Source organism: Oncorhynchus keta, chromosome 12 (genome assembly GCF_023373465.1).
Source record: "Oncorhynchus keta strain PuntledgeMale-10-30-2019 chromosome 12, Oket_V2, whole genome shotgun sequence".
In the NCBI taxonomy this organism is placed as follows: Eukaryota; Metazoa; Chordata; class Actinopteri; order Salmoniformes; family Salmonidae; genus Oncorhynchus; species Oncorhynchus keta.
Window position 1 is genome coordinate 12,019,425 of NC_068432.1, and position 26,839 is coordinate 12,046,263.

The 26,839-nt window shown below is 42.4% G+C and overlaps 1 protein-coding gene across 7 annotated transcripts in view; it reads right to left on the reverse strand.

Annotated features, from left to right (window-relative positions):
• The window catches only part of LOC118391766 (myotubularin-related protein 4), a 184,755-nt gene that overhangs the window by 69,401 nt on the left and 88,515 nt on the right, over positions 1-26,839 (reverse strand). For 6 of the 7 annotated variants that reach the window (XM_052457744.1, XM_052457743.1, XM_052457742.1 and 3 more), the window contains one exon: positions 179-268. In XM_052457744.1, the coding sequence (XP_052313704.1) occupies positions 179-268 (90 nt within the window). Of the gene's footprint in view, positions 1-178; positions 269-18,023; positions 18,131-26,839 lie in introns of those variants that run through there. The other variant, XM_052457746.1, reaches the window with a different exon arrangement.

A 26,839-nucleotide genomic window follows, 5' to 3' on the forward strand; every position in this document is an offset into this window, starting at 1 on the left:
TTATTGAGTTTGACTTCAACCCACATCATGAGTCATCGTCTGTCTGCGGTGTGTGTGTGTGTGTGTGTATATGCATGTGTGTATGCAAGCCCGAGCGTTCCTGTAAGTGTGAGTGTTTCTATGTATGTGTGTGAACTGGTGTGGGCACACGTGCCTGTGTGTGTTCTCAGTCACCCACCTGGAGGCTGTCGTCCTCCTTGACCAGCTCTTTCGGAGGGAACAAGTCCTTGGCCTGGATATACTCCAGACTGGGGGGTCCTTCTTCACCCTGGAGGACAGAGATGAACACAGGCTGGTCAGACATCTCAGTTCTTAACACACAAAATACAAATAGTAACAGTAACATTACTTTATCAGATCAAAAAGAAGGCACAAAAACAGGGGCTTCAATCATCAGCCACCCAGGAAAAGGTCAATAAAAGCCACTCCCTTTACAGGAGCCTACACTGTCCTGTTTTCTGAAATGGCAGACAACAGCTGCTATTAACATTGCCTGCAAAGAGCCGGTGTCAAACACCAAATCAAATCAAATCATACAATACACTCACTTCTCTGAAAAAGGGAGTTCTCACAGGTCAGTTTGAAGTCGGAACTTTCAGTCAGGCAATTATTTATTATCATCAGTGACCTGTGTTTTTTGGGGGGAGGACATGACAGTGTCTCCTAGACAGCTGCTGTTTATGTCTGTGCCTCCTCCCCAGCCAGCGAGATGGCCTGTGCCCGTGGCAGACTGTGGCAGACAGCACTGCAGCCACAGCAGTCAACCCAGCTGTAGCTCTACACAGCAGGAACAACATACAGTTGAAGTCGGAAGTTTACATACACTTTAGCCAAATACATTTAAACTCCGTTTTTCACAATTCCTGACATTTAATCCTAGTAAAAAATTCCTGTCTTAGGTCAGTTAGGATCAACACTTTATTTTAAGAATGTGAAATGTCAGAATAATCTTAGAGAGAATTATTTAATTCAGCTTGTATTTCTTTCATCACATTCCCAGAGGGTCAGAAGTTTACATAAACTCAATTAGTATTCGGTAGCATTGTCTTTAAATTGTTTAACTTGGGTCAAACATTTCAGATAGCCTTCCACAAGCTAACCACAACAAGATGGGTGAATTCTGGCCCATTCCTCCTGACAGAGCTGGTGTAACTGAGTCAGGCATGTAGGCCTCCTTGCTCGCACACGCTTTTTCAGTTCTGCCCACAAATGTTCTATAGGAATTGAGGTCACGGCTTTGTGATGGCCACTCCAATATCTTGACTTTGTTGTCCTTAAGCCATTTTGCCACAAAGTTGTAAGTATGCTTAGGGTCATTGTCCATTTGGAAGACCCATTTGCGACCAAGCTTTAACTTCCTGACTGATATCTTGAGATGTTGCTTCAATATATCCACATAATTTTCTTTCCTCATGATGCCATCTATTTTATGAAGTGCACCAGTCCCTCCTGCAGCAAAGCACCCCCACAACATGGATGGTGTTCTTCGGCTTGCAAGCCTCCATCTTTTTCCTCCAAACATAACGATGGTCATTATGGCGAACAGTTCTATTTTTGTTTCATCAGACCAGAGGAAATTTCTCCAAAAAGTATGATCTTTGTCCCCATGTGCAGTTGCAAACCGTAGCCTGGCTTTTTTTATGGTGGTTTTGAAGCAGTGGCTTCTTCCTTGCTGAGCGGCCTTTCAGGTTATGTCGATATAGGACTCGTTTTACTGTGGATATAAATACTTTTGTACCCGTTTCCTCCAGGTCCTTTGCTGTTGTTCTGGGACTGATTTGCACTTTTCGCACCAATGTGCATTGATCTCTAAGAGACGGAACGGAACGCGTCTCCTTCCTGAGCGGTATGACGGCTGCATGGTCCCATGGTGTTTATACTTGCGTACTATTGTTTTTACAGATGAACGTGGTACCTTCAGGCGTTTGGAAATTGCTCCCATGGATGAACCAGACTTGTAGAGGTCTACAACTTTTTTTCTGAGGTCTTAGCTGATTTCTTTTGATTTTCCCATGATGTCAAGCAAAGAGGCACTGAGTTTAAAGGTAGGCCTTGGAATACATCCACAGGTACAACTCCAATGACTCAAATGATGTCAATTAGCTTATCAGAAGCTTCGAAAGCCATGACATCGTTCTCTGTAATTTTCCAAGCTGTTTAAAGGCACATTCAACTTAGTGTATGTAAACTTCTGACCCACTGGAATTGTGATACAGTGAATTACAAGTGAAATAATTTGTCTGTCAACAAATAGTTGGAAAAAGTCCTTGTGTCATGCACAAAGTAGATGCCCTAACCGACTTGCCAAAACTATAGTTTGTTAACAAGAAATTTGTGGAGTGGTTGAAAAACGAGTTCTAATGACTCCAACCTAAGTGTATGTACACTTCTGACTTCAACTGTATGTGCTAATATTTCTAAAAATGTGTTTTCACTTTGTCTTTATGGGGTACTGTGTGTAGATAACTGAGAAATTTTATTCAAAATGTGGAATAAGTTAAGAGGTGTGATTACTTTCTGAAGGCATTGTAGTCTATAGCATTGTATTGCTATTTGTCTAATGTACATTGCACAGTCTTTCTTGATGTATTCATTACATTGTTGTCAGCTTGTGCCTGCTAGTAATAATTGTCCCTCAGAGATGAATAATATTTTTTTATTGAATTATCATACACTACATGATCAAAGGTATGTGGACACCTGCTCGTAAAACCGATCATTCCAGAATCATTGGCATTAATTGGTGCTTCAACAGCCTCCACTCTTCTGGGAAGGCTTTCCACTAGATGTTGGAACATCACTGCGGGGACTTGCTTCCATTCAGTCAGAACCGCATTAGTGAGGTTGGGCACTGATGTTGGGCGAATAGGCCTGGCTCTCAGTCGGTATTCCAATTCATCCCAGAGGTGTTAGATGGGGTTGAGTAGAGAGCTCTGTGCAGGCCAGTCAAGTTCTTCCCCACCGATCAACAAACCATTTCTGTATAGACTTCACTTTGTGCACCGGGGCATTGTCATCCCGAAACAGGAAATGGCCTTCTCCAAACTGTTGCCATGAAGTGAAGCACAGAATCGTCTAGAATGTCATTGTATGCTGTAGCATTAAGATTTCCCTTCACTGGAACTAAGGGGCTAGACCGAACCATAAAAAACAGTCCACCAAACTTTAGAGCACTATGCATTCGGGCAGGAAGCGTTCTCCTGGCATCTGCCAAACCCAGATTTGTCTATTGGCCTGTTAATGGGGAAGTGTGATTCATCACTCCAGAGAATGTGTTTCCACTGCTTCAATGGTGTTTACACCACTCCAGCCGACACTTGGCATTGCGCATGGTGATCTTGTGTGCGGCTGCTTGGCCATGGAAACCCATTTCATGAAGCTCCCAACAAACAGTTCTTGTGCTGATTGATGTTGCTTCCAGAGGCAGTTTGGAACTCGGTAGTGAGTGTTGCAACCGAGGACAGACTATTTTTACACGCTACGTGCTTCAGTGTTCCCGTTCTGTGAGCTTGTGTGGCTTACCACTTTGTGGCTGGGCCATTATTGCCCCTAGACGTTTCCACTTCACAATAACAGCACTTACAGTTGACCGGCGCAGCTGTAGCAAGGCAGAAATTTGACTAAGTGACTTGTTGGAAAGGTGGCATCCTATGACGGGGCCAGTTTAAAGTCACTGAGCTCTTCATTAAGGCCATTCTACTGCCAATGTTTGTTGGTGGAGATTGCATGGCTGTGTGCTAGATTTCATACACCTGTCAGCAACGTGTGTGGCTGAAAAAGGGTGTCCACATACCTTTGTATATATAGTGTACTTATTCACTACAGACTGTAGATAAGTTGCTTAGATGGCTTATTGGAGGTGGGACTGCGGCCCACAGATGGGACAGCATGGCAGATGGCTGGGATTGTGAGGGGACAGTGAGGAGACTGGGGGAGTCAAAGGGAAGAGACCGTGACCTTGAAAGCAGGGAAACAGCTAACGGGTCGTGACAATCTCAAAGCTTCGTATAAGATGCAACCAGTTAGACAAGGGGTTTGGGGTTTCAACAATTATCATGTGATTTGCATATTTCAGATAATACCTTCAAATGAGCAGGAGTCAAAAGCCAATGTCTATGACTACAGGTCTTATTGCACAAATGCACATTTCTAGGGAAATCTTTCCCTTTGAAAATGTCACTCTTAAAAAGACGAGGACAAAAACATAAGCGTACTCTACTGTGTGCAACCCTCTCTAGGGCAAGTCTTTTTCAATATTTGCTAACACAGCAATCTACATATATGCCCTAATTCAGCAATACCTCATCTTATTCTCGCTATACACCAAGTCACTTGGCTCTGTCATAACCTCACATGGTCTCTCCTATCATTGCTATGCAGACGACACACAATTAATCTTCTCCTTTCCCCCTTCTGATGACCAGGTGGCGAATCGCATCTCTGCATGTCTGGCAGACATATCAGTGTGGATGACGGATCACCACCTCAAGCTGAACCTCAGCAAGACGGAGCTCCTCTTCCTCCCGGGGAAGGACTGCCCGTTCCATGATCTCGCCATCACGGTTGACAACTCCATTGTGTCCTCCTCCCAGAGCGCTAAGAACCTTGGCGTGATCCTGGACAACACCCTGACGTTCTCAACTAACATCAAGGCGGTGTCCCGTTCCTGTAGGTTCATGCTCTACAACATCCGCAGAGTACGACCCTGCCTCACACAGGAAGCGGCGCAGGTCCTAATCCAGGCACTTGTCATCTCCCGTCTTGATTACTGCAACTCGCTGTTGGCTGGGCTCCCTGCCTGTGCCATTAAACCCCTACAACTCATCCAGAACGCCGCAGCCCGTCTGGTGTTCAACCTTCCCAAGTTCTCTCACGTCACCCCGCTCCTCCGCTCTCTCCACTGGCTTCCAGTTGAAGCTCGCATCCGCTACAAGACCATGGTGCTTGCCTACGGAGCTGTGAGGGGAATGGCACCTCAGTACCTCCAGGCTCTGATCAGGCCCTACACCCAAACAAGGGCACTGCGTTCATCCACCTCTGGCCTGCTCGCCTCCCTACCACTGAGGAAGTACAGTTCCCGCTCAGCCCAGTCAAAACTGTTCGCTGCTCTGGCCCCCCAATGGTGGAACAAACTCCCTCACGACGCCAGGACAGCGGAGTCAATCACCACCTTCCGGAGACACCTGAAACCCCACCTCTTCAAGGAATACCTAGGATAGGGTAAGTAAGGGTAAGTAATCCTTCTCACCCCCCCACCCTTCTCCCCCCCAACAAGATTTAGATGCAAGTGGCTGTTCCACTGGTTGTTATAAGGTGTATGCACCAATTTGTAAGTCGCTCTGGATAAGAGCGTCTGCTAAATGACTTAAATGTAAATGTAAATGTACAACTATAGGCTATATGCTACACCACAGTACCACTTGATTCTTGTACTGGGCCATTTATACAGAAATGATGAATTACATTTTTCAAGACCCTGATTGATAGCAGAGGGAAGAAACAAACTATAACATGCTTTTACACTTGTTAAACAAGAATTCTTTGAGGACCAACTAACAATTTCGATATAGATGATTAAATGCGTGTCAACTGTTGAACTCCTTTGGGAAAACATAAGGCACATCCTAAATAACCTGAAGCATCACGCAATAATGCTCACTTTGCAATTGCCCAGTCTCCTTCCACTGAGGAGAAACCGGGGAAGCAGCAGGAGGATACAGATATAATTCCCTCTTCCCTCCTCCCTCCATCCCGGCTGTCTCCCCAACAGCAGGTGCCCAGCTCCCTCCCTCCATCCATCCACTGCCTTGGCTCAGACACATGGGTCAAGATGAGATGGCCCTCTGCGGAGTCTACAGCACCACAGACAGACCAGACACAGCAACATGAGGTCTTTACTCCATGTACTGCATGCTGGCATGAGCCTCATATCAGACGAGAATCAAATGTCAGTACTGTCATGGGGCTACATCCCCTGGTACATGCCCACTAAGCCTACATCAGTATCAGACATGTGAAAGTGGGAAGCCGGTTAAAACCGGAAAAAAGTACAGGTTTTTAAACCTTTTTCATTTAGCTCGACATTAAATTCACTTCACCAATCAGTGCTGATAGAGCAGCTTGCCATGGGGCGGTTTAAGCGATTTAATTTGTATAGGAAAGTTGTTAAAATACAATTTTATTTTGCCGTAAACAATATGGTTTAATCATACTGAAAGACAAACACATTGTCCTGCTAGTCACAGTGTAGGGCGCAAGATGCAACTGAGATTTTTCAGGCGAGGAGAGAGCGAGAGAATTGAGGAAGCTTGCCTTGAAGCGCTGGCCATCTTGTTATGACATGCATTATCTGAATTAGGCCCACAGAATTATACTTACTGAGGAGCGGCTTCTATGGAGGAACTTTGAATGTCTTTGAAATTCTGAGTTCTTGCTAGCTAGCTAACAAGCATGTGCGTGCAGAGCAGCACTAAAATTAAAAAACATATTTTTGTAGTTAATAAATCCAATGCGAAACGTGATAACATAGCATCCTTAACTAACATTGAAAAAGTGAATCTATTATTTTAAACATCTCTCACTAACCTCTGAATCATGATTGTAAAGTCAGGCTACAGCTATGCTTCATAGGGGAAGGGCAGGTAGCCTACACACACACCCACTGGCCGGCAGACACTGGAATACATTTGAGTGACAAAGTGAGGGCTTTGCATAGGTGCTTTATTGTAATTTTTGTGGGCCTGAAAAAAATGCCTGGAACATAAAGAAATGCTATTAACCGATTCCCATGCTTTAAAAAATAACGGTTCTGTTCCTGAACAGTATATATCACTTTCGTTTTCAATTCTGGTTCTGTTCCTCAAATCATTTTGTTTTTCATCTACCCTGTGCCATCAAACTGAACCTGTCCACTTCAAACAACTACAAGAAACAGAGGGGATGACAGGCACTAGGTGTCAACACCTGCCACATTGATTTGACATGTGGACATGTGAATGACTTTGTAAACAGAGGAGGAAAAAATAGGTTCTCCCTTGACTTTGGTTTGAGGATGGCATGGGAATGTGAGGTGCAGCATAGGAAGCGTGTGCATTAACATTTAAACTGGAGTGCTGACATATGTGTTCCCCACCCAATCCGAGTAACTCTGACAGACGTTTCTGCCTTGGCAGTAGCCATAGGCCGAGGGTCAGCCCAGTTCCTCAAAAGAGTCTCAAAGAGTTACTGCAACGCTGACAACCTTGGCTCAGACATTCTCTAACAATAGCCAGAAAATTATAGCACGACTCGATGATCATTTCCTGCAGTCCTTAAATTGACTGCATCTCATTCTCTGAAATATTTCACTTTGCCTATGGCATAAAGAGAGAGAAAGAGAGCACTCAGGCCTAGATGTTGGCATTTCCCTGGTGGTTTTTCTTTCTGCCATCTGTGCCTTACAACAGCGAGGCAACACAACAAAGCCAGTCTGGCCACTACCTGAGCCAAGAAGTGTGGGGTGGATAGACTGAGGATGGAAGCGAAATGTGTGATTGGGAGTTGGCTAGAAGGCAAAATGGTGGAGAGTGTGTTTTGGAGCAGGTTGAGTGCAGCTGCAGCCATCAAGACTATCCCATCAACGGGACCTGAAGAACTGTAATATCCTGTGTTTCTCTGAGTCGTGGCTAAACAAGGACATGGATAACATACATCTAGCTGGTTTTTCTATGCATCGTCAAGGCCAAACGGCAGCTTTGGGTAAGGTTAAGGGGGAAGGTGTGTGTCTTTGTTAAAAAACAGCTGGTGCACAATCTTTAATGTTAAGGAAGTCTAGAGGTTTTGCTTGCCCGAGTTAGAGTACCTCATGATAACCTGCAGACCATACTTTTTACCAAGTAAGTATATCTAGATTTTTCGTATCGGTCTATTTACCACCACAAACCTATGCTGGCCGCACTCAACTAGCTGTATAGGGCCATAACCAAACAAGAAAATGCACATCAAGAGGCGCCGCTCCCCCGAGGTAAGACTGAAATCGGTCTTACCTATTTTTTTTTACCAGCATGTCAACTCTGTAAATAGAAGCAAAAAAAACTCTACATCACCTTTACTCCACACACAGAAACGCATACAAAGCGCTCCCTCGCCTTCCATTTTGGCAAATCTGACCATAACTCTACCCTCATAAATCCTGCTTACAAGCAGAAACTCAAAAAAGGAGTTTCAGAGATGCGCTCAATACGGAAGTGGTCCAATGAAGCGGAGGCTAAGCTATAGGAATTAGCATAGAATGGAATATGTTCCGGGATTCATCCGATAACATTGAGGAATTTACTACATCAGTCACTGGCTTCATTAATAAGTGCATCGACAACGTCATCCCCACAGTGACCGTACCTACATATCACAACCAGAAGCTTTGGATTACATACAACATAATAATATATGCCATTTAGCAGACGCTTTTATCCAAAGCGACTTACAGTCATGTGTGCATACATTCTACGTATGGGTGGTCCCGGGAATCGAACCCACTACCCTGGCGTTACAAGCGCCATGCTCTACCAACTGAGCTACAGAAGGACCACATACACACTGAGTTTAAGGCTAGAGCTGCTGCTATCAAGGAGCAAAACAATAATCCGGACGATTATAAGAAATATTGCTACGGCTTCAGACAATCCATCAAATAGTCCAAATGTTAATACAGGACTAAGATAGAATCCTACTACGGCGGCTCTGACAGTCATTGGCTGTGGAAGGGTTTGCAAACTATCACGGATTACAAAGGAAAACCCAGCCACGAGCTGCCCAGTGAAGCGAGCCTACCAGACAAGCTAAATTCCTCCTATGCTCGCTTCGAGGCAAGCAACACTGAACCATGCATGAGAGCACCAGCTGTTCAGGATGGCTGTGTGATCTCGCTCTCTGTAGCCGATGTGAGTAAGACATTTAAACAGGTTAACATTCACAAGCCCACAGGGCCAGATGGATTACAAGGACGTCTACTCAGAGCATGCGCTGACCAGCTGGCTAGTGAAATTTTCAACCTCTCCCTGACTCAGTCTGTAATACCTACATATTTCAAGCAGTCCCTGTGCCCAAGAACAACAAAGGTAACCTGGCTAAATGACTATCGCCCCATAGAACTCACATCTGTAGCTATGAAATTATTTGAAAGGCTGTGAGCCATCACCCTAGACACCCTAAACCCACTCCAATTCGCATACCACACAACAGAGCCACACATGATGCAATATCTATTGCACTCTACACTGCCCTCTCCCACCTGGACAAGAGTAACACTTATGTGAGAATGCTGGTCATTCACTATAGTTCAGCTGTCAACACCATAGTGCCCTCCAAGTTCATCACTAAGCTCAGGACCCTGGGACTGAACACCTCCCGCTACAACTGGATCCTGGACTTCCTGACAGGCCGCCCCCAGGTGATGAGGGCAGGCAACAACACATCCGCCATGCTTACCTTCAACACGGGGCCCCTCAGGGGTGTGTGCTTAGTCTCCTCCTGTACTCCCTGTTCACCCACAACTGCGTTGCTGCACATGACTTCAACATTAGCATTACATTTGCTGACGATACGATAGTGGTTGGCCTGATCACCGACGACGATGACTATAGGGAGGAGGTTAGTGACCTGGCAGTGTGGTGCCAGGACAACAACAACCTCTCCCTCAACGTCAGCAAGACAAAGGAGCTGATTGTGGACTACAGGAAATAGAGGGCCGAGCATGACCCCATCCACATCGATAGGGCTGTAGTCGAGCAGGTCGAAAGCTTCAAGTTCCTCAGTTTCCACATTACTAAGGAATTATCATTATCTACACATACCAACACAGTCATGAAGAAGGCACGACAACACCTATTCCCTCTCAGACAGCTGAAAAGATTTGGCATAAGCCCTCAGATCCTCAAAATGTTATATAACTGCACCATTGAGAGCATCTTGACTGGCTGCATCACCGCTTGGTATGGCAACTACTTGGCATCTTGACTTGACCGCAAGGCGCTACAGAGGGTAGTGTGTAGCTACCCCCACTATCTGCATAGATGCTTTTTGCACTAACTCTTGACTCATCACTTACACTGCGGCTAGGGCTGTGGCGGTCACGAAATTTCATCAGCTGGTGATTGTCAAGTAAATAACTGTCAGTATCAGGGCCTCCCGAGTGGTGCACCGGTCTAATGCACTGCATCGCAGTGCTAGCTGTGTTACTACAGATCCTGGTTCGATCCCAGGCTGTGTCACAGCCGGCCGCAACCGGGAGGTCCATGAGGCGGCACACAATTGGCCCAGCGTTGTCAGGGTTAGGGGAGGGTTTGGCCGGCCGGGATGTCCTTGTCCCATTGTGCTCTAGAGACTCCTGTGGCGGGCCAGGTGCATGCACGCTGACAGGGTCACCAGGTGTATGGTGTTTCCTACACCTTCCTACACATTGATGCAGCTGGCTTCCGGGTTAAGCGAGCATTGTGTCAAGAACCAGTGCGGCTTGGCGGCTTGTCTTTCGGAGGATGCACGGCTCTCCACCTTCTCCTCTCCAATGTCCATACAGGAGTTGCAGCGATAGGACAACACTGTATCTACCAATTGGATACCACGAAATTGGGGAGAGAGAAAAAAGGGCAAAATAAATAAATAAATAAAACTGTCGCCGTTACGGTTATTGACTGTTAATTAGCATAAACACATTTAGCATCTCCTGGCTTCAACACATAGCCTGCAAGCCACTGATCCAGACCTTTGGAACATCTACATTTCAAAAAGTTGAATAAATCCATGTAATAAAGCCTACAACTTCACAATAAATCCATGTAATACAGCCTACACCTTCACAATAAATCCATGTAATATAGCCTACACCATCACAATAAATCCATGTAATAGAGCCTACACCTTCACAATAAATCCATGTAATACAGCCTACACCTTCACAATAAATCCATGTAATATAGCCTACAACTTCACAATAAATCCATGTAATACAGCCTACACCTTCACAATAAATCCATGTAATACAGCCTACACCATCACAATAAATCCATGTAATATAGCCTACACCATCACAATAAATCCATGTAATACAGCCTACACCATCACAATAAATCCATGTAATAAAGCCTACACCTTCATGTAACAGTACACCATCACAATAAATCCATGTAATACAGCCTACACACTTCCATGTAATAAAGCACAGGTTCACAATAAATCCATGAGCAAGTGACGTAAACGCTATTTAGCACGCACCGCTAACTAAGCTAGCCTACATCCGTTACATTCACAATAAATCCATGTAATACAGCCTACACCTTCACAATAAATCCATGTAATATAGCCTACACCATCACAATAAAACCATGATTTATTTTAGACAGGTCTAAAGAAACATAATGTGAAGAAAATGTAGTCTATTTCAGAATAAAATAATAGTATACTCTGAGTTGTCCTTATGTTAGGTCCTGATCTGGCTATACCATATGGCTGTGGGCTACACTAGTTCATTTAGCAGACAAGATTTGCTTAGAATTCCATGGAATTATTTTATATTATTTTATAGAATGAAGAATACAATTGAACAAAGCTGAATAAAATAGAAATGATATTTTCTCCAAATAATTTGAGGGAGTGCGCACTATTCTGTGTTGAGCGGTTAATAGGTAATGCTTCATTTAGAGTTATTAATGTAACTTTAGTTGTTCTACAAATGTTGGGTTATATGTTTAGATGATTAATACATTGTAAGGCTGCATGATGCACCTAACGATGATTTGAAATAACTTGGTTGAAAGAAATGAGCTCTGATTTGTTTTTTTGCGCAGGCTGTACACATGTCGGTCTCTCATTCACAATTTCAGAAGCACTTGATAATGCATCCCTTTTGTGTGGCAAAAACCTTCGTCTCTCCCGAGTCCGTACAGGAGTTGTAGCGACGAGACAAGATAAAAACAGGGTAAAAAAAAAATGTTTTAAGCAATGAGGCTGATGTAACAGATCAGAACGTTTAGCTTAAATGTTGATAAACTATTAGGCTATTTCTTCACATTATAAGCGCAAATTTTTCATTAGTGGGAAAACACCATTATCAAAAGTGTAATGCGGTTTTGCATGTAATGCTTTTATATGGTGAAAATGATCTTCCCCAAACTAGAAACTCACGCGCTGCGTATGTATGCCAGTTAGGCTCTACACCCGTTGTACAGCTGATTAATGTGCTTCATTTTAAGAAGTTATTTGGCCACTTTAGTTGTGATATAAACCTTATCAAAACATATAGGCCTATGGGCTAGGCTACATGAGGTGTGCGACTATGATTAGAAAAAGTCACACAAAAAAGGCATTGCTTCTTGCCTTAAGCTGGGCATCATTCCCAATGATAATATATCATTCACAAGTGATAGGCTAGTATTGTCATCCATCAGACTATTCTTGATTTTAAAAGTCATCGCTTTACAGATATTAAATAATATTTGTGTGAAATTTGTTTTGATTTAGAATGAACCACTATCATGCACCAGTCTCGAAACAGGGGCAGGGGGAAAAATACATGTAATATCTGCACCTAACTAGCGAATAGACAACGCTTTTCCTGTGGTTCATTTTCATGCCAGCCAGGTAGGCTATAAATATAGCAGGCCGAGCCAATAGATAGCTGATGGGATTATCCTCCTTTTAATAGAGGCCATCACTCTGTTTTCTCGCCCAATTGCATAGCCTATAGAAATGTTGCGCAACATAAGCTCATGGGCTCTCATGAAGTGTTTGATTAGATTTTCGATTACATTTGCATTGATGTCAGAGTGATTAGAGGGAATATAGAGTGCTGAGTACAAGGCAGTTAGCAAGTTTGGTATGCAATTAATGACCATCAGCAGCATCAGAGCTTGGAGAAGCCTAGTTACCTAACTAAACGGTTACGTGGAATTTGACTGCTTTCATGACTCGTGACCGCTGGTGAGGCAGCCGGTACTGTTTATTATCTATCCTGTTGCCTAGTCACTTTATACCTACCTATGTACATATCTACCTCAATTACCTTGCACATCAACTCAGTACTGGAACCCTGTGTATATAGCCAAGTCATCATTACTCATTGACTCAGTACTGGAACCCTGTGTATATAGCCAAGTTATCATTACTCAGTACTGGAACCCTATGTATATAGCCAAGTTATCCTTACTCATTGACTTAGTACTGGAACCCTGTGTATATAGCCAAGTCATCGTCACTAATTGTGTATTTATTACTCATGTTTCTACATTTTCCATTAGTTCTCTTATTTTTCTCTCTGCATTGTTGGGCAGGGCCCGTGAGTAAGAGTTTTACTGTTAGTGTACATGTGACAAATAGTCATTAAGTACCCCTTAAGGATGATTTATATCCTACAGAGACGGATGATTCGACACGTAGGGTAGTGTCACAATGTCATTTTTCGTCACAAAAGGGGCGGCTCCTTGAAGTACGCACAAAAATTTGGCAGATTCCTGCCACGCATCAAATTTGGAAGGCAACGTATAATTCATTGCACAGGAATGGGGGCAGTGTATGTGTAGGCAATGAAGTAAGCTCACTTCCTTGATTTGAACTATATAGGCTATGCATCAAAGTAGCCTATTTTGCATTAATAACCAAATATAAACTCAGCAACTGTTCAAACAATAAACCAAACTGTAGCCTTTTTAGAATCCCTCTAAAAGGTATTGTTTTGAAGTGATAACTTTGAGTCTATGCTTTTATGAAAAGGTAAAAACAACTGTAGCCTAGTGCTATTTTCTCTGTGATCATTCTATTTCTGTGATTCCAATAAGTGTTTGGACGTTGTTGCCCATATCGTGCAGCCCTACTGGCAAGTATAAGAATATTTGCAAGGGCATAATATTTTATTATAAATCAGATTATTTAATATGGAGATGTGGGAAGGTAAAAAGGCTAACTAGCTTGCAGGCTATGTTCAGCCAACTAGCTAGCAAGGGAAGGCAGGAGAGTGTGAATGTTCTTTTGCTTTCACAATACATGAGAACAAGAAAACGTCTGTCGCCCCTTTGTGAATGTTGCCATTTATCTTACAACCAGTCATTTTTTTATGTATAAACCCACCTCAACCACTCCAGTACCCCTGCAGATTGAATAAGGTACTGGCACTGACCTGTAAATACAGTGTCAAGAAAAAGTATGTGAAGCCTTTGGAAATACCTGGATTTCTGCATAAATAGGTCATAAAAATGCATCTGATCTTCATCTAGGTCACAACAATAGACAAACAGTCTGCTTAAACTAATAACACACAAACAATTATACGTTTTCATGTCTTTATTGAACACACAGTGTAAACATTCACAGTGCAGGGTAGGAAAAGTATGTGAACCCTTGGATTTAATAACTGGTTGACCCTCGTTTGGCAGCAATAACCTCAACCAAATGTTTTCTGTAGTTGCGGATCATACCTGCACAACGGTCAGGGCAAATTTTGGACCATTCCTCTTTATAAAACTGCTTCAGTTCAGCAATATTTCTGGATGTCTAGTGAGAACTGCTCTCTTGAGGTCATGCCACAGCATCTCAAATCGGTTGAGGTCAGGACTCTTGTAACAGTATAACTTTAGCCCGTCCCCTCGCCCCTACCCGGGCTCGAACCAGGGACCATCTGCACACATCAACAACAGTCACCCACGAAGCATCGTTACCCATCGCTCCACAAAAGCCTCGGCCCAATGCACCATCTGACAAGTTGTTCTTTCTCTCTGTGTTTTCTCGGACTCACACAATCACACTCATACATAAGCCATAATGTATACTATAAAATAATAACCAGTCCTTAATAGAAAGAATGTATCATCTTAATTCTTCGACAATAGAACCATACCTGCAACAGTATTGTGAAAAGACAGGACAGGAACACATCAGTCTCCAATGCACTGACAAGTTGTTCTATACAGGAGCATGAAGAAAGGTAAAACACATATCCTGTCTCACATCCCCAATACATTGCTAGGTGCTTTCAGTGTTGACAGTACCAAAATACAACAACTCATGTACAAAAACACTGCAACGTAAACAAGTTACAACGTGAAATCGCCTCTATTCCATTCAGACCGTAGAGAACCAAACAACATCTCCCATAATGCAACGCCAGCACCGGTCAGCAGCTCAGCAAACCATCTACATCACAGAAAGGCGTGCTAGCTAGCAACAGCAGCACTTTTAGCACTCTGTAAAATATATTAATAACAACAATAAAACTCTGAAAGTGACATGTATCAATAGTCTCACACTCCCTTATAACAATATCTACAGCATTAACCTTGGGCTGTTTAATTTATTTCACGATATGGACTTCTACAAAGGAGTAATCTGCAACACATACCTTTCTCTCAGTGTTTTCTCGGACTGAGGAGAAGGAGAGTTACGGGTAGTACTAAGGTGTTAGTAGGTGACGTAGGCACCCAGATTAAATAAAATACATTTAATGAAACAAAACCCGAAGATAACATCATTAACATCATTCAGCTCCTGTAGCTGCCTACCTAACATCAACAGGCAGCACCAGTAGCGCAACAATTAAAATTAGACACCAAAAGTAAAGGTCCTGGCGATCTGACTACCCCCTTCTGTCTGAACCTGGAATATTCCTGTTTGCGGGCTTCGGCCACTGACCCTCAACCTGGTTGTTCTGTTCTGCGTTGTTTGAAGTTTGATGGAATAACCATTTTAACTCTACTACACTCTGACTGGGCCACTCCAGAAGGTATATTTTCTTCTTTTGAAGCCATTCTGTTGTTAATTTACTTCTGTGTTTTTGGGTCGTTGTCCTGTTGCATCACCCAACTTCTATCGAGCTTCAATTGGCGGACAGATAGCCTAACAATCTTCTGCAAAATGTCTTGATAAAACTTGGGAATTCATTTTTCTGTTGATGATAGCAAGCTGTCCAGGCCCTGAGGCAGCAAAGCAGCCCCAAACCATGATGCTCCCTCCACCATACTTTACAGTTGAGATGAGGTTTGATGTTGGTGTGCTGTGCCTTTTTTTCTCCACACCTAGTGTTTGTGTGTTCCTTCCAAACAACTCAACTGTAGTTTCATCTGTCCACAGAATATTTTGCCAGTAGCGCTGTGGAATATCCAGGTGCCCTTTTGCAAACTTGCATTGGCTTCTGTGGTGTCCTCTCATGAACACCATTCTTGTTTTTGTTTTTTACATATCGTAGACTTGTCAACAGAGATGTTAACATGTTCCAGAGATTTCTGTAAGTCTTTAGCTGACACTCTAGGATTCTTCTTAACCTCAATGAGCATTCTGCGATGTGCTCTTGCAGTCATCTTTGCAGGACGGCCGCTCCTAGGGAGAGTAGCAACAGTGTTGAACTTTCTCCATTTATAGACAATTTATCTTACCGTGGACTGATGAACATCAAGGCTTTTAGAGATACTTTTGTAATCCTTTCCAGCTTTATGCAAGTCAACAATTCTTAATTTTAGGTCTTCTGAGATCTCTTTTGTTCGAGGCATGGTTCACATCAGGCAATGCTTCTTGTGAATAGCAAAGTCAAATTTTGTGAGTGTTTTTTATAGGGCAAGGCAGCTCTAACCAACATCTCCAATCTTGTCTCATTGATTGGACTCCAGGTTAGCTGACTCCTGACTCCAGGTAGCTTTTGGAGAAGTCATCAACCTAGGAGTTCACATACTTTTTCCAACCTACGCTGTGGATTTTTAAATGATGCATTCAATACAAACAATAAAAATACAAAATGTTGTTTGTTATTAGTTTAAGCACACTGTTTGTCTATTGTTGTGACTTAGATGAAGAACACATCAAATGTTATGACTAATTTATGCAGAAATCCAGGTCATTCCAAAGGGCTCACATACCTTTTCTTGCCACTGTACATGCATGTGTGGTTTTTATTCATACTTATTTTTGTTGTTGTCTATTTTGTATTATTATTTATATTATTATTCACTGCATTGTTGGGAACGAGCTCCCAATGTAAACATTTCACTGTACTGTTTTACACCGGTTGTATCCTATGCATGTGGCGAATAACCTTTTAAACTTTAAACTATTTGGGAGTCTGGACCGGCGAGGTATCATGTTACAAAAGGTGTGTGTTGCAAAAAACAAAATCTGGCTCCACCCAAAGCACATGTAGATCTACGCAAGTGAAGCTTATAGACACCTTTAGAATAGAATAGTACTTCACTGTTGTTCTCACACTTTCAGAAGTCTTTCTTACACATTCAGTTGTCTGTCTTACGCTTCTAACAGTTTACCAAATCAAGGATGATGTAGCGTGTGAGGCTAATGTGATTAGCTGATGTTGTGTTAAACACATTTTCTATTTGAGATTCTTCAAAGTAGCCACCCTTTGCCTTGATGACAGCTTTGCACACTCCTGGCATTTTCTCAACCAGCTTCATCTGGAATGCTTTTCCAACAGTCTTGAAGGAGTTCCCCGCATACACTACAGTTCAAAAGTTTGGTGTCACTTAGAAAGTTCCTTGTTTTTGAAAGAAAGCAACATTTTTTTGTCCATTAAAATAACATCAAATTGATCAGAAATACAGTGTAGACATTGTTAATGTTGCAAAGTCTCATCTGAACAGTTGATGTTGAGATGTGTCTGTTACTTAAAAACTGTGAAGCATTTATTTGGGCTGCAATCTGAGGTGCAGTTAACTCTAACTTAATGAACTTGTCCACAGCAGCAGAGGTAACTCTGGGTCTTCCTTTCCTGTGGCAGTCCTCATGAGAGCCAGTTTCATCATAGTGCTTGATGGTTTTTTGTGACTACTTTCAAAGTTCTTGATATTTTCCGTATTGACTGAACTTCTTGTCTTAAAGTAATGATGGACTGTCATTTCTCTTTGCTTATTTGAGCTGTTCTTGCCATAATATGGACTTTGTCTTTTACCAAATAGAGCTATCTTTTGTGTACCATCCCTACCTTGTCACCACACATCTGATTGGATCAAACGAAATAAAAAGGAAAGAAATTCCACAAATGAACTTTAAACAAGGCACACCTGTTAATTGAAATGCATTCCAGGTGACTACTTCATGAAGCTGGTTGATAGAATGCCAAGAGTTTGCAAAGCTGTCATCAAGGCAAAGGGGAGTTACTTCAAGGATCTGAAATATAAAATATATTTTGATTTGTTAAACACTTTTTTGGTTATTACATGATTCCATATGTGCCATTTCATAGTTTTGATGTCTTCACTATTATTATACAATGTAAAAAATAGTAAAACATTTTTTACTGGTACTGCACATACATACACTGCATTCGGAAAGTATTCAGACCCCTTAACATTTTCCACATTTTGTTATGTTACAGCCTTATTCTAAAATTGATTAAATCGTTTTTCCCCCCTCAATCTACACACAATATCCCACAATGAATAAGCAAAAAAGTTTTTTTTTAACATTATTGAACATTTAGAAAAAATGTACAACTGAAATATCACACTTACATAAGTAATCGGACCCTTTAATCAGTACTTTGCTGAAGCACCTTTGACAGTTTTTACAGCCTCGAGTCTTGGGTATGACGCTACAAGCTTGGCACACCTGTATTTGTGGAGTTTCTCCCATTTATCTCTGCAGATCCTCTCAAGCTCTATCAAGTTAGTTGCTGCACAACTATTTTCAGGTCTCCAGAGATATTCGATCGGGTTCAAGTCCGGGCTCTGGATGGGCCACTCACGGACATTCAGAGACTTGTCCCGAAGCAACTCCAACATTGTCTTGGTTGTGTGCTTAAAACCTTTTGTGACTAGGGGGCAGTATTTTCATTTTTGGAAAAATAATGTTCCCATTGTAAACGGGATATTTTGTCAGGACAAGATGCTAGAATATGCATATAATTGACAGCTTAGGATAGAAAACACTCTAAAGTTTCCAAAACTGTAAAAATATTGTCTGTGAGTATAACAGAACTGATATTGCAGGCGAAAGCCTGAGAAAAATGCAATCCGGAAGTGACTCATCTTTTGAAAGCTCTGCGTTCCAATGCATCCCTATTGAGCAGTGAATGGGCTATCAACCAGATTACTTTTACTCCGTATTCCCCAAGGTGTCTACAGCATTGTGACGTAGTTTTACGCATTTATGTTGAAGAATACCCGTAAGCGGCTACATTGCGCAAGTGGTCACCTGATGGCTCTCAGAGTGATTCCCGCGTAAAATACAAAGGTAGCCATTATTCCAGTCGGTCCTACTGAAAAACCAATTGTCCCAGTGGATATATTATCGAATAGATATTTGAAAAACACCTTGAGGATTGATTATAAACAATGTTTGCCATGTTTCTGTCGATATTATGGAGCTAATTTGGAATATTTTTCAGAGTTTTTGTGACTGCAATTTCCGGTCGATTTCTCAGCCAAACGTGAAGAACAAACGGAGCTATTTCGCCTACAAAAATAATATTTTTGGAAAAAAGGAACATTGGCTATCTAACTGGGAGTCTCGTGAGTGAAAACATCCGTAGCTCATCAAAGGTAAACGATTTAATTTGATTGCTTTTCTGATTTCCGTGACCAAGTTACCTGCTGCTAGCTGGACAAAATGCTATGCTAGGCTATCGATAAACTTACACAAATGTTTGTCTAGCTTTGGCTGTAAAGCATATTTTGAAAATCTGAGATGACAGGGTGATTAACAAAAGGCTAAGTTATGTCTCAATATATTTCACTTGTGATTTTCATGAATAGGAATATTTTCTATGGATATTTATGTCCGTTGCGTTATGCTAATTAGTGTCAGTCGATGATTACGCTCCCGGACCCGGGATGGGGAGTCACTAGTTAAGGTCGTTGTCCTGTTGGAAGGTGAACCTTCGCCCCAGTCTGAGGTCCTTAGCGCTCTGGGGCAGGTTTTAATTAAGGATCTCTCAGTACATACAGTTGAATTCGGAAGTTTACATATGCTTAGGTAGGAGTCATTAAAACTTGTTTATCAACCACTCCACAAATTTCTTGTTAACAAACTATAGTTTTGGTATGTCGCATAGGACATCTACTTTGTGCATGACACAAGTAATTTTCCCAGCAATTGTTTACAGAGAGATTATTTCACTTATAATTCACTGTATCACAATTCCAGTGGGTCAGAAGTTTACATACACTAAGTTGACTTTGCCTATAAACAGCTTGGAAATACCAGAAAATTATATCATGGCTTTAGAAGCTTCTGATAGGCTTACTGACATAATTTGAGTCAGTTGGAGGTGTACCTGTGGATGTATTTCAAGGCCTACCTTCAAGCTCAGTGCCCCTTTGCTTGACATCATGGGAAAATCAAAAGAAATCAGATAAGACCTCAGAAATGTTTTTGTAGACCTCCACAAGTCTGGTTCATCCTTGGGAGCACTTTCCAAATGACTGAAGGGACCACTTTCATCTGTACATACAGTAGTAAGCAAGTATAAACACATTGGGACAACGCAGCCGTCATACCGCTCAGGAAGGAGACGTGTTCTGTCTCCTAGAGATGAACGTACTTTGAGGCGAAAAGTGCAAATCAATCCCAGAGCAACAGCAAAGGACCTTGTGAAGATGCTGGAGGAAACAGGTACAAAAGTATCTGTAGCCACAGTAAAACAAGTCCTATATCGTCATAACCTAAAAGGCCGCTCGGCAAGGAAGAAGCCACTGCTCCAAAACCATCATAAAAAAAGCCACACTATGGTTTGCAACTGCACATGGGGACAAAGAACGTACTTTTTGGAGAAATGTCCTCTGGTCTGATGAAACAAAAATATAACTGTTTGACCATAATGACCATTGTTATGTTTGGAGGAAAAGGGGGGAAGCTTGCAAGCCGAAGAACACCAACCCAATCGTGAAGCACGGGGGTGGCAGCGTCATGTTGTGGGGTTGCATTGCTGCAGGAGGGACTGGTGCACGTCACAAAATAGATGGCATCATGACGTAGGAAAATTATGTGGATATATTGAAGCAACATCTCAAGACATCAGTTAAAGTTTGGTCACAAATGGGTCTCCCAAATGGACAATGACCCCAAGCATACTTCCAAAGTTGTGGCAAAATGGCTTAAATACAACAAAGTCAAGGTATTGGAGTGGCAATCACAAAGGCCTGACCTCAATCCTATAGAGAATGTGTGGGCAGAACTGAAAAAGCATGTGCGAGCAAGTAGGCCTACAAACCTGACTCAGTTACACCAGCTCTGTCAGGAGGAATGGACCAGAATTCACCCAACTTATTGTGGGAAGCTTGTGGAAGGCTACCTGAAATATTTGACCCAAGTTAAATCATTTAAAGGCAATGCTACCACATGCTAATTGAGTGTATGTAAATGTTTGACCCACTGGGAATGTGATGAAAGAAATATAAGCTGAAATACATCATTCTCTGTACTATTATTCTGACATTTCACATTCTTAAAATAAAGTGGTGATACTAACTGACCTAAAACAGGGCATTTTTACTTGGACTAAATGTCAGGAATTGTGAAAAACTGAGTATAAAATGTATTTGGCTAAGGTGTATGTAAACTTCCGACTGAGTATACTAAACATTAGGAATACATTACTAATATTGACTTGCGCACCCCCTCCCGTTCATCTACACTGATTGAAGTGGATTTAACAAGTGAAATCAATAAGGGATCAAATCTTTCACCTGGATTCACCTAGTCAGTCTATGTCATGGAAAGAGCAGGTGTAACTAATGGTTTCTACACTCAGCGTATATATACAGTATATACACTCACCAGACAGTTTATTAGGTACACCACCCCTTTCACAAAAATGGTTCGCTCCTACAGACAGTGAGTCATGTGGCTGTGGCTTGCTTTATTAAGCAGGCATCGAAGCTTTCAGTTATTGGTCGATTGAACGTTAGAATGGGAAAAACAAGTGACCTAAGCGACATTGAGCGTGGTATGATTGGTGCTAGGCACACCGGATCCAGTATCTCAAAAAACGTCCACTCTTCTTACCCGAGAATGGTGCGACAAACAAAAAACTTCCAGTCAGCAGCAGTCCAACAGCTTGTTGATGAGAGGTCGATGGTGAATGGCAAGATTTGTGCAAGCTAACAGGCGGGTCAAAAACAGACAAATAACAAACAGCACAGTACAATACAGTGATGTGCAGAACAGAATCTCGGAACACAAACTCGTCAATCCTTGTCACGGATGGGCTATTGCAGCAGATAAGCACACCGGGTTCCACTCCTATCAGCTAAAAGCAAGAAGAAGTGGCTTCAGTGGGCACGAGATCAACAATGGACAATTAAGGATTGGAAAAACATTGCCTGGAACATGACAGCAAGTTCAGTTTACTCCAGTGGCATGCGCAGTCCCAGACCTCAACCCAACAGAGCATCTTTGGGACGATATGGAATGGGCTGTTTGCAGCATGAATGTACCGCCGTCCAATCTGCAGCAACTACGTGATATCATCATGTGATCATTGACCAACATTACTGTGGAACGATTCTGACACATTGTAGAATTCCCCAAAGCATTCAGGCTGTTCTGGAGGCAAAGAGCGCTCCGACCCCGGTACCTAATAAACTGGCCAGTGTGTGTATATGTACATTTTGCAGACGCTTTTATCCAAAGCGGCTTGCAGTCATGCATGCATACATTTTACATGTGGGTGGCCCCGGGAATCAAACATACTTTCCTGGCGTTGCAAGCACCATGCTCTACAAACTGAGCTACAGTGGAAAAGTTAAAAAATATGACAAAACAAAAAATAGGATGAAAAACAAACAAAGAACAGACAAAGTCCTAAGCAATTAGAGCAGGCAGGGATGATTTCCCCCTTCCATTTTGAGCCCGAGGCAATTAGACACCAAGAGCATGCCGGTGCTGAAGTGCAGGATGCTCCATCTCTTCCTTGTTTACATCACACAGGCGGCTATTTGAGACTGTGTTAAATTGAAGTTTTAAGGTACCTGCTAACGTAGCTAGTGGCTAACGTTAGCTAGCTCAAGCTAGCTAGCAACTCAGTAGCACAGAGTAGGTTCTCCGAATGACGTTGACTTTAGTGCATCTTTGTTAGTTCCAAAGATATCTGAATATAAGTTAATAAATATTTCAAAAACCCAAAACATAACTATTTTTGGAGTTATAGGTCACCAGAAATGACTACAACTAAGTTAGTAAGGCTTTGACCACACTGTGTTCTTACTTTGGTGAGTAAAAACTCCTGCTTCCTACCCTTTAATTAATACTACAGTAAACCCATCACAGCAGGGTAGCCTAGTGGTTAGAGTGTTAGTAACCTGAAGGTTGCGAGTTCAAACCCCCGAGCTGCCAAGGTACAAATCTGTCGTTCTGCCCCTGAACAGGCAGTTAACCCACTGTTCCTAGGACGTCATTGAAAATAAGAATTTGTTCTTTAACTGACTTGCCTGGTTAAATAAAGGTAAACAGTGCATAACAGAATTTGAGTCCAGTCCACACACTGCCACTGAGTCCGAGATGGTACCTTTTCCCCTGTTGTGCACTAATTTTGACCAGGGCTATCAGGGAATAAGGTGCCATTTTAGATGCAGACATGGGTTTTAATTTGTCGCTTGGTGTTTTGAAACTCAACGGCTTAACGGAGGAGCCACACTTTCCAAATTAAGAATGCAGAGAGCCAGGAGAGGCAGAGCTTCAAAATACTGTTCCTGGCTGGCCCAGACCCAGACAGAAGCCCTGGTTAAAAGGCTTTAAATAGGACTGTGAGGACTAGGAGCAGAGACAAATGAAAGAAAGAGAGCAACAAGCAATATGAGAGAGAGAGCCCTGAGAGGCTGGCAGACAGAGGGTGGATAGTCTGGGCACAGGAAAGTCAGAGGCTCAGATTATTCAGAGCAGATTGTGGTACAAGCAACTGCGCTCTTTTTCAATCATCTTGTCCTCTCTGCATCTCCTCTCCTTCATTCCCGTGCACTGATCTGAAAGAACAGACCAGGTCAAAGCCAGCCAAATGATGAGCTTCCATCATATTTTCACCTGTCAAGTCTTCCATTAATACAGTGCAGATGAAGCGACCTGCAGACACCCAGCTGAACTCCAGATGACCTCAAACAGGTCATAGCAGAGCTTCAGCATAGCAAAAGGAGAAGGGAAAAAACACTTGGCTGCTTGACGCAGGAGGTAAACAAAAGTCTGCCAATGTATTTCTTATTCGTCTCTCTCCCGCCCCATCCATTTGATGGTAGTCCACTTCCAGATAAAATAAGACAGACAGACAGCGAGGACAGAAATAAAGGACAGAGAGCGAGAGAGTGCGAGGCAGGCAGAGAGAGAGAGTGAGGCAGGGAGAGAGAAACGTTCTACTCTGTCCCTGCAGGCGAAGCCAGGAAGATAGAGAACAGCGCGTGCTGTGCTGCGGCGACAGACAAGCCAACAACGCGTTTTTGCTTCGTCACTGCTGTTCTGAATGCCTGCCTGCACCCCCTTCCCCCCTCTAACAAGCACAGAGTCAGAAAACCGGACCTGGAGAACACGCTGCAGCTTAACGTCTCAGTTCTCTTTTTCCATCCACCTCTCTTTCCCTCTTTCCCATCCTCCCCAGTCCCAACACATCATATCTGGGCTTATTATAACAATGACTTATTTTATCACCTTATCTTCCTCAACTGTGATACTGTACATCTGTTCTTCTGAGGGGATCCTCAGTGTTCAGCCTCTGACACAGTTCGGCTTAAGGCCACTAGTAGTGAATGGGGTTGTCACAGCTGGTCTTTTTAATTAACGAAAAACAATGGCGTTCTAATCCTTTTGTAAAAAGCTCCGCGAGTCGAGTGACAGACTCCCTTTCCAGGGAATACTGTACTGTAAGTATAGATAGAAAAATAATGTGATGGACTGCTGAAGGAGGAAAAGAGAGGGAATATGAAGAATAGAAAAAAGATGGGTGACTGGAGGTATTCAGACACAGAAAGACAAAGGAAAGGCGGCATATGGACATTTACCTCAATCGTGAATAAGTCTGACTGAGTCTGGTTGCTATGGAAATGAAAATCACCCTTTTCCCGAGATAAATCCCATTCCTAGTTTTTCACCCATTCTTCCTCATTACTCATTGTGAGACCGATGCTGTTCACCTAATCTGACTAGGGCTTTGTGCCTGAACTATAATTCTCTGGATAATTTACAGAACCCCTGTATTAGTACTGTGAGTGTTCTGTACTGCATTTTACAAAAAGAGAGACACTGTATCTATCTCTATGAGATGGACATCCTCTGGGTTTTGAAGGCTCATCCAGCCTGTTCCTTTGCAACAGAAGAGCTCTGCTCACAAGCACCGAGGCAGAAACATCCACCATGGACAATGACCCCAAGCATATTTCCAAAGTTGTGGCAAAAATGGCTTAAGGACAACAAAGTCAAGGTATTGGAGTGGCCATCACAAAGCCCTGACCACAATCCTATAGAAAATTTGTGGGCAGAACTGAAAAAGCATATGTAAGCAAGGAGGCCTGCAAACCTGACAAGAGGAATGGGCCAAAATTCACCCAACTTATTGTGGTTAGCTTGTGGAAGGCTACCCAAAACGTTTGACCCAAGTTAAACAATTTAAAGGCAATGCTATCAAATACTAATTGAGTGTATGTAAATTTCTGACCCACTGGGAATGTGATGAAAGAAATACAAGCTGAAATAAATCATTCTCCCAACCATTTTTCTGACATTTCACATTTTTAAAATAAAGTGGTGATCCTAACTGACCTAAGACAGGGCATTTTTACGAGGATTAAATGTCAGGAATTGTGAAACTGAGTTTAAATGTATTTGGCTAAGGTGTATGTAAACCTCTGACTTCAACTGTATGTGTAAAAAAAGCTCATGTTTAAGTTCCTTGCTCAGAACATATGAAAGCTGGAGATTCAATTTTCCCAGTTCTTCAATATTCCCAGTTACGAAGTTTTAGGTTGTAGTTATTATAGGAATTATGACGCGTTAACTATTTCTCTATACCATTTTGTATTTCATATACCTTTGACTATTGGATGTTCTAATAGGCACTTTAGTATTGCCAGCCTAATCTCAGGAGTTGATAGGCTTGAAGTCATAAACAGCGTTGTGATTCAAGCATTGCTAAGAGCTGCTGGCAAACGCAGTAAAGTTTGAATGATTGCTTACGAGCCTGCTGCTGCCTACCACTGCTTTATCAAATTTCAAATCATAGACTTAATTATAATATAATAAACACAGAAATACGAGCCTTACGTCATTAATATGGTCAAATCCGGAACCTATCATTTCGAAAACAAAATGTTTATTCTTTCAGTGAAACACGGAACCGTTCCGTATTTTATAGAACGGGTGGCAACCCTAAGTCTAAATATTGCGTTTACATTGCACAACCTTCAATGTTATGTCATAATTATGTAAATTCTGGCAAATTAGTTCGCAACGAGCCAGGCAGCCCAAACTGTTGCATATACCCTGACTCTGCGTGCAATGAACGCAAGAGGTAAAGGGGAACTCTAGGTAAAGCTCCGCCTTATCTCAGTACACTGGTCATGTGCTCCAGCAGGTGTATCTCACTGATCATCCCTAAAGCCAACACCTCATTTGGCCGCCTTTCCTTCCAGTTCTCTGCTGCCTGTGACTGGAACGAATTGCAAAAATCGCTGAAGTTGGAGAATTTTATTTCCCTCACCAACTTTAAACATTTGCTATCTGAGCAGCAAACCGATCGCTGCAGCTGTACATAGTCCATCTGTAAATAGCCCACCCAACTTACCTACCTCATCCCCATACTGTTTTTATTTATTTACTTTTCTGCTCTTTTGCACACCAGTATCTCTACTTGCACATGATCATCTGATAATTTATCACTCCAGTGTTAATCTGCTAAATT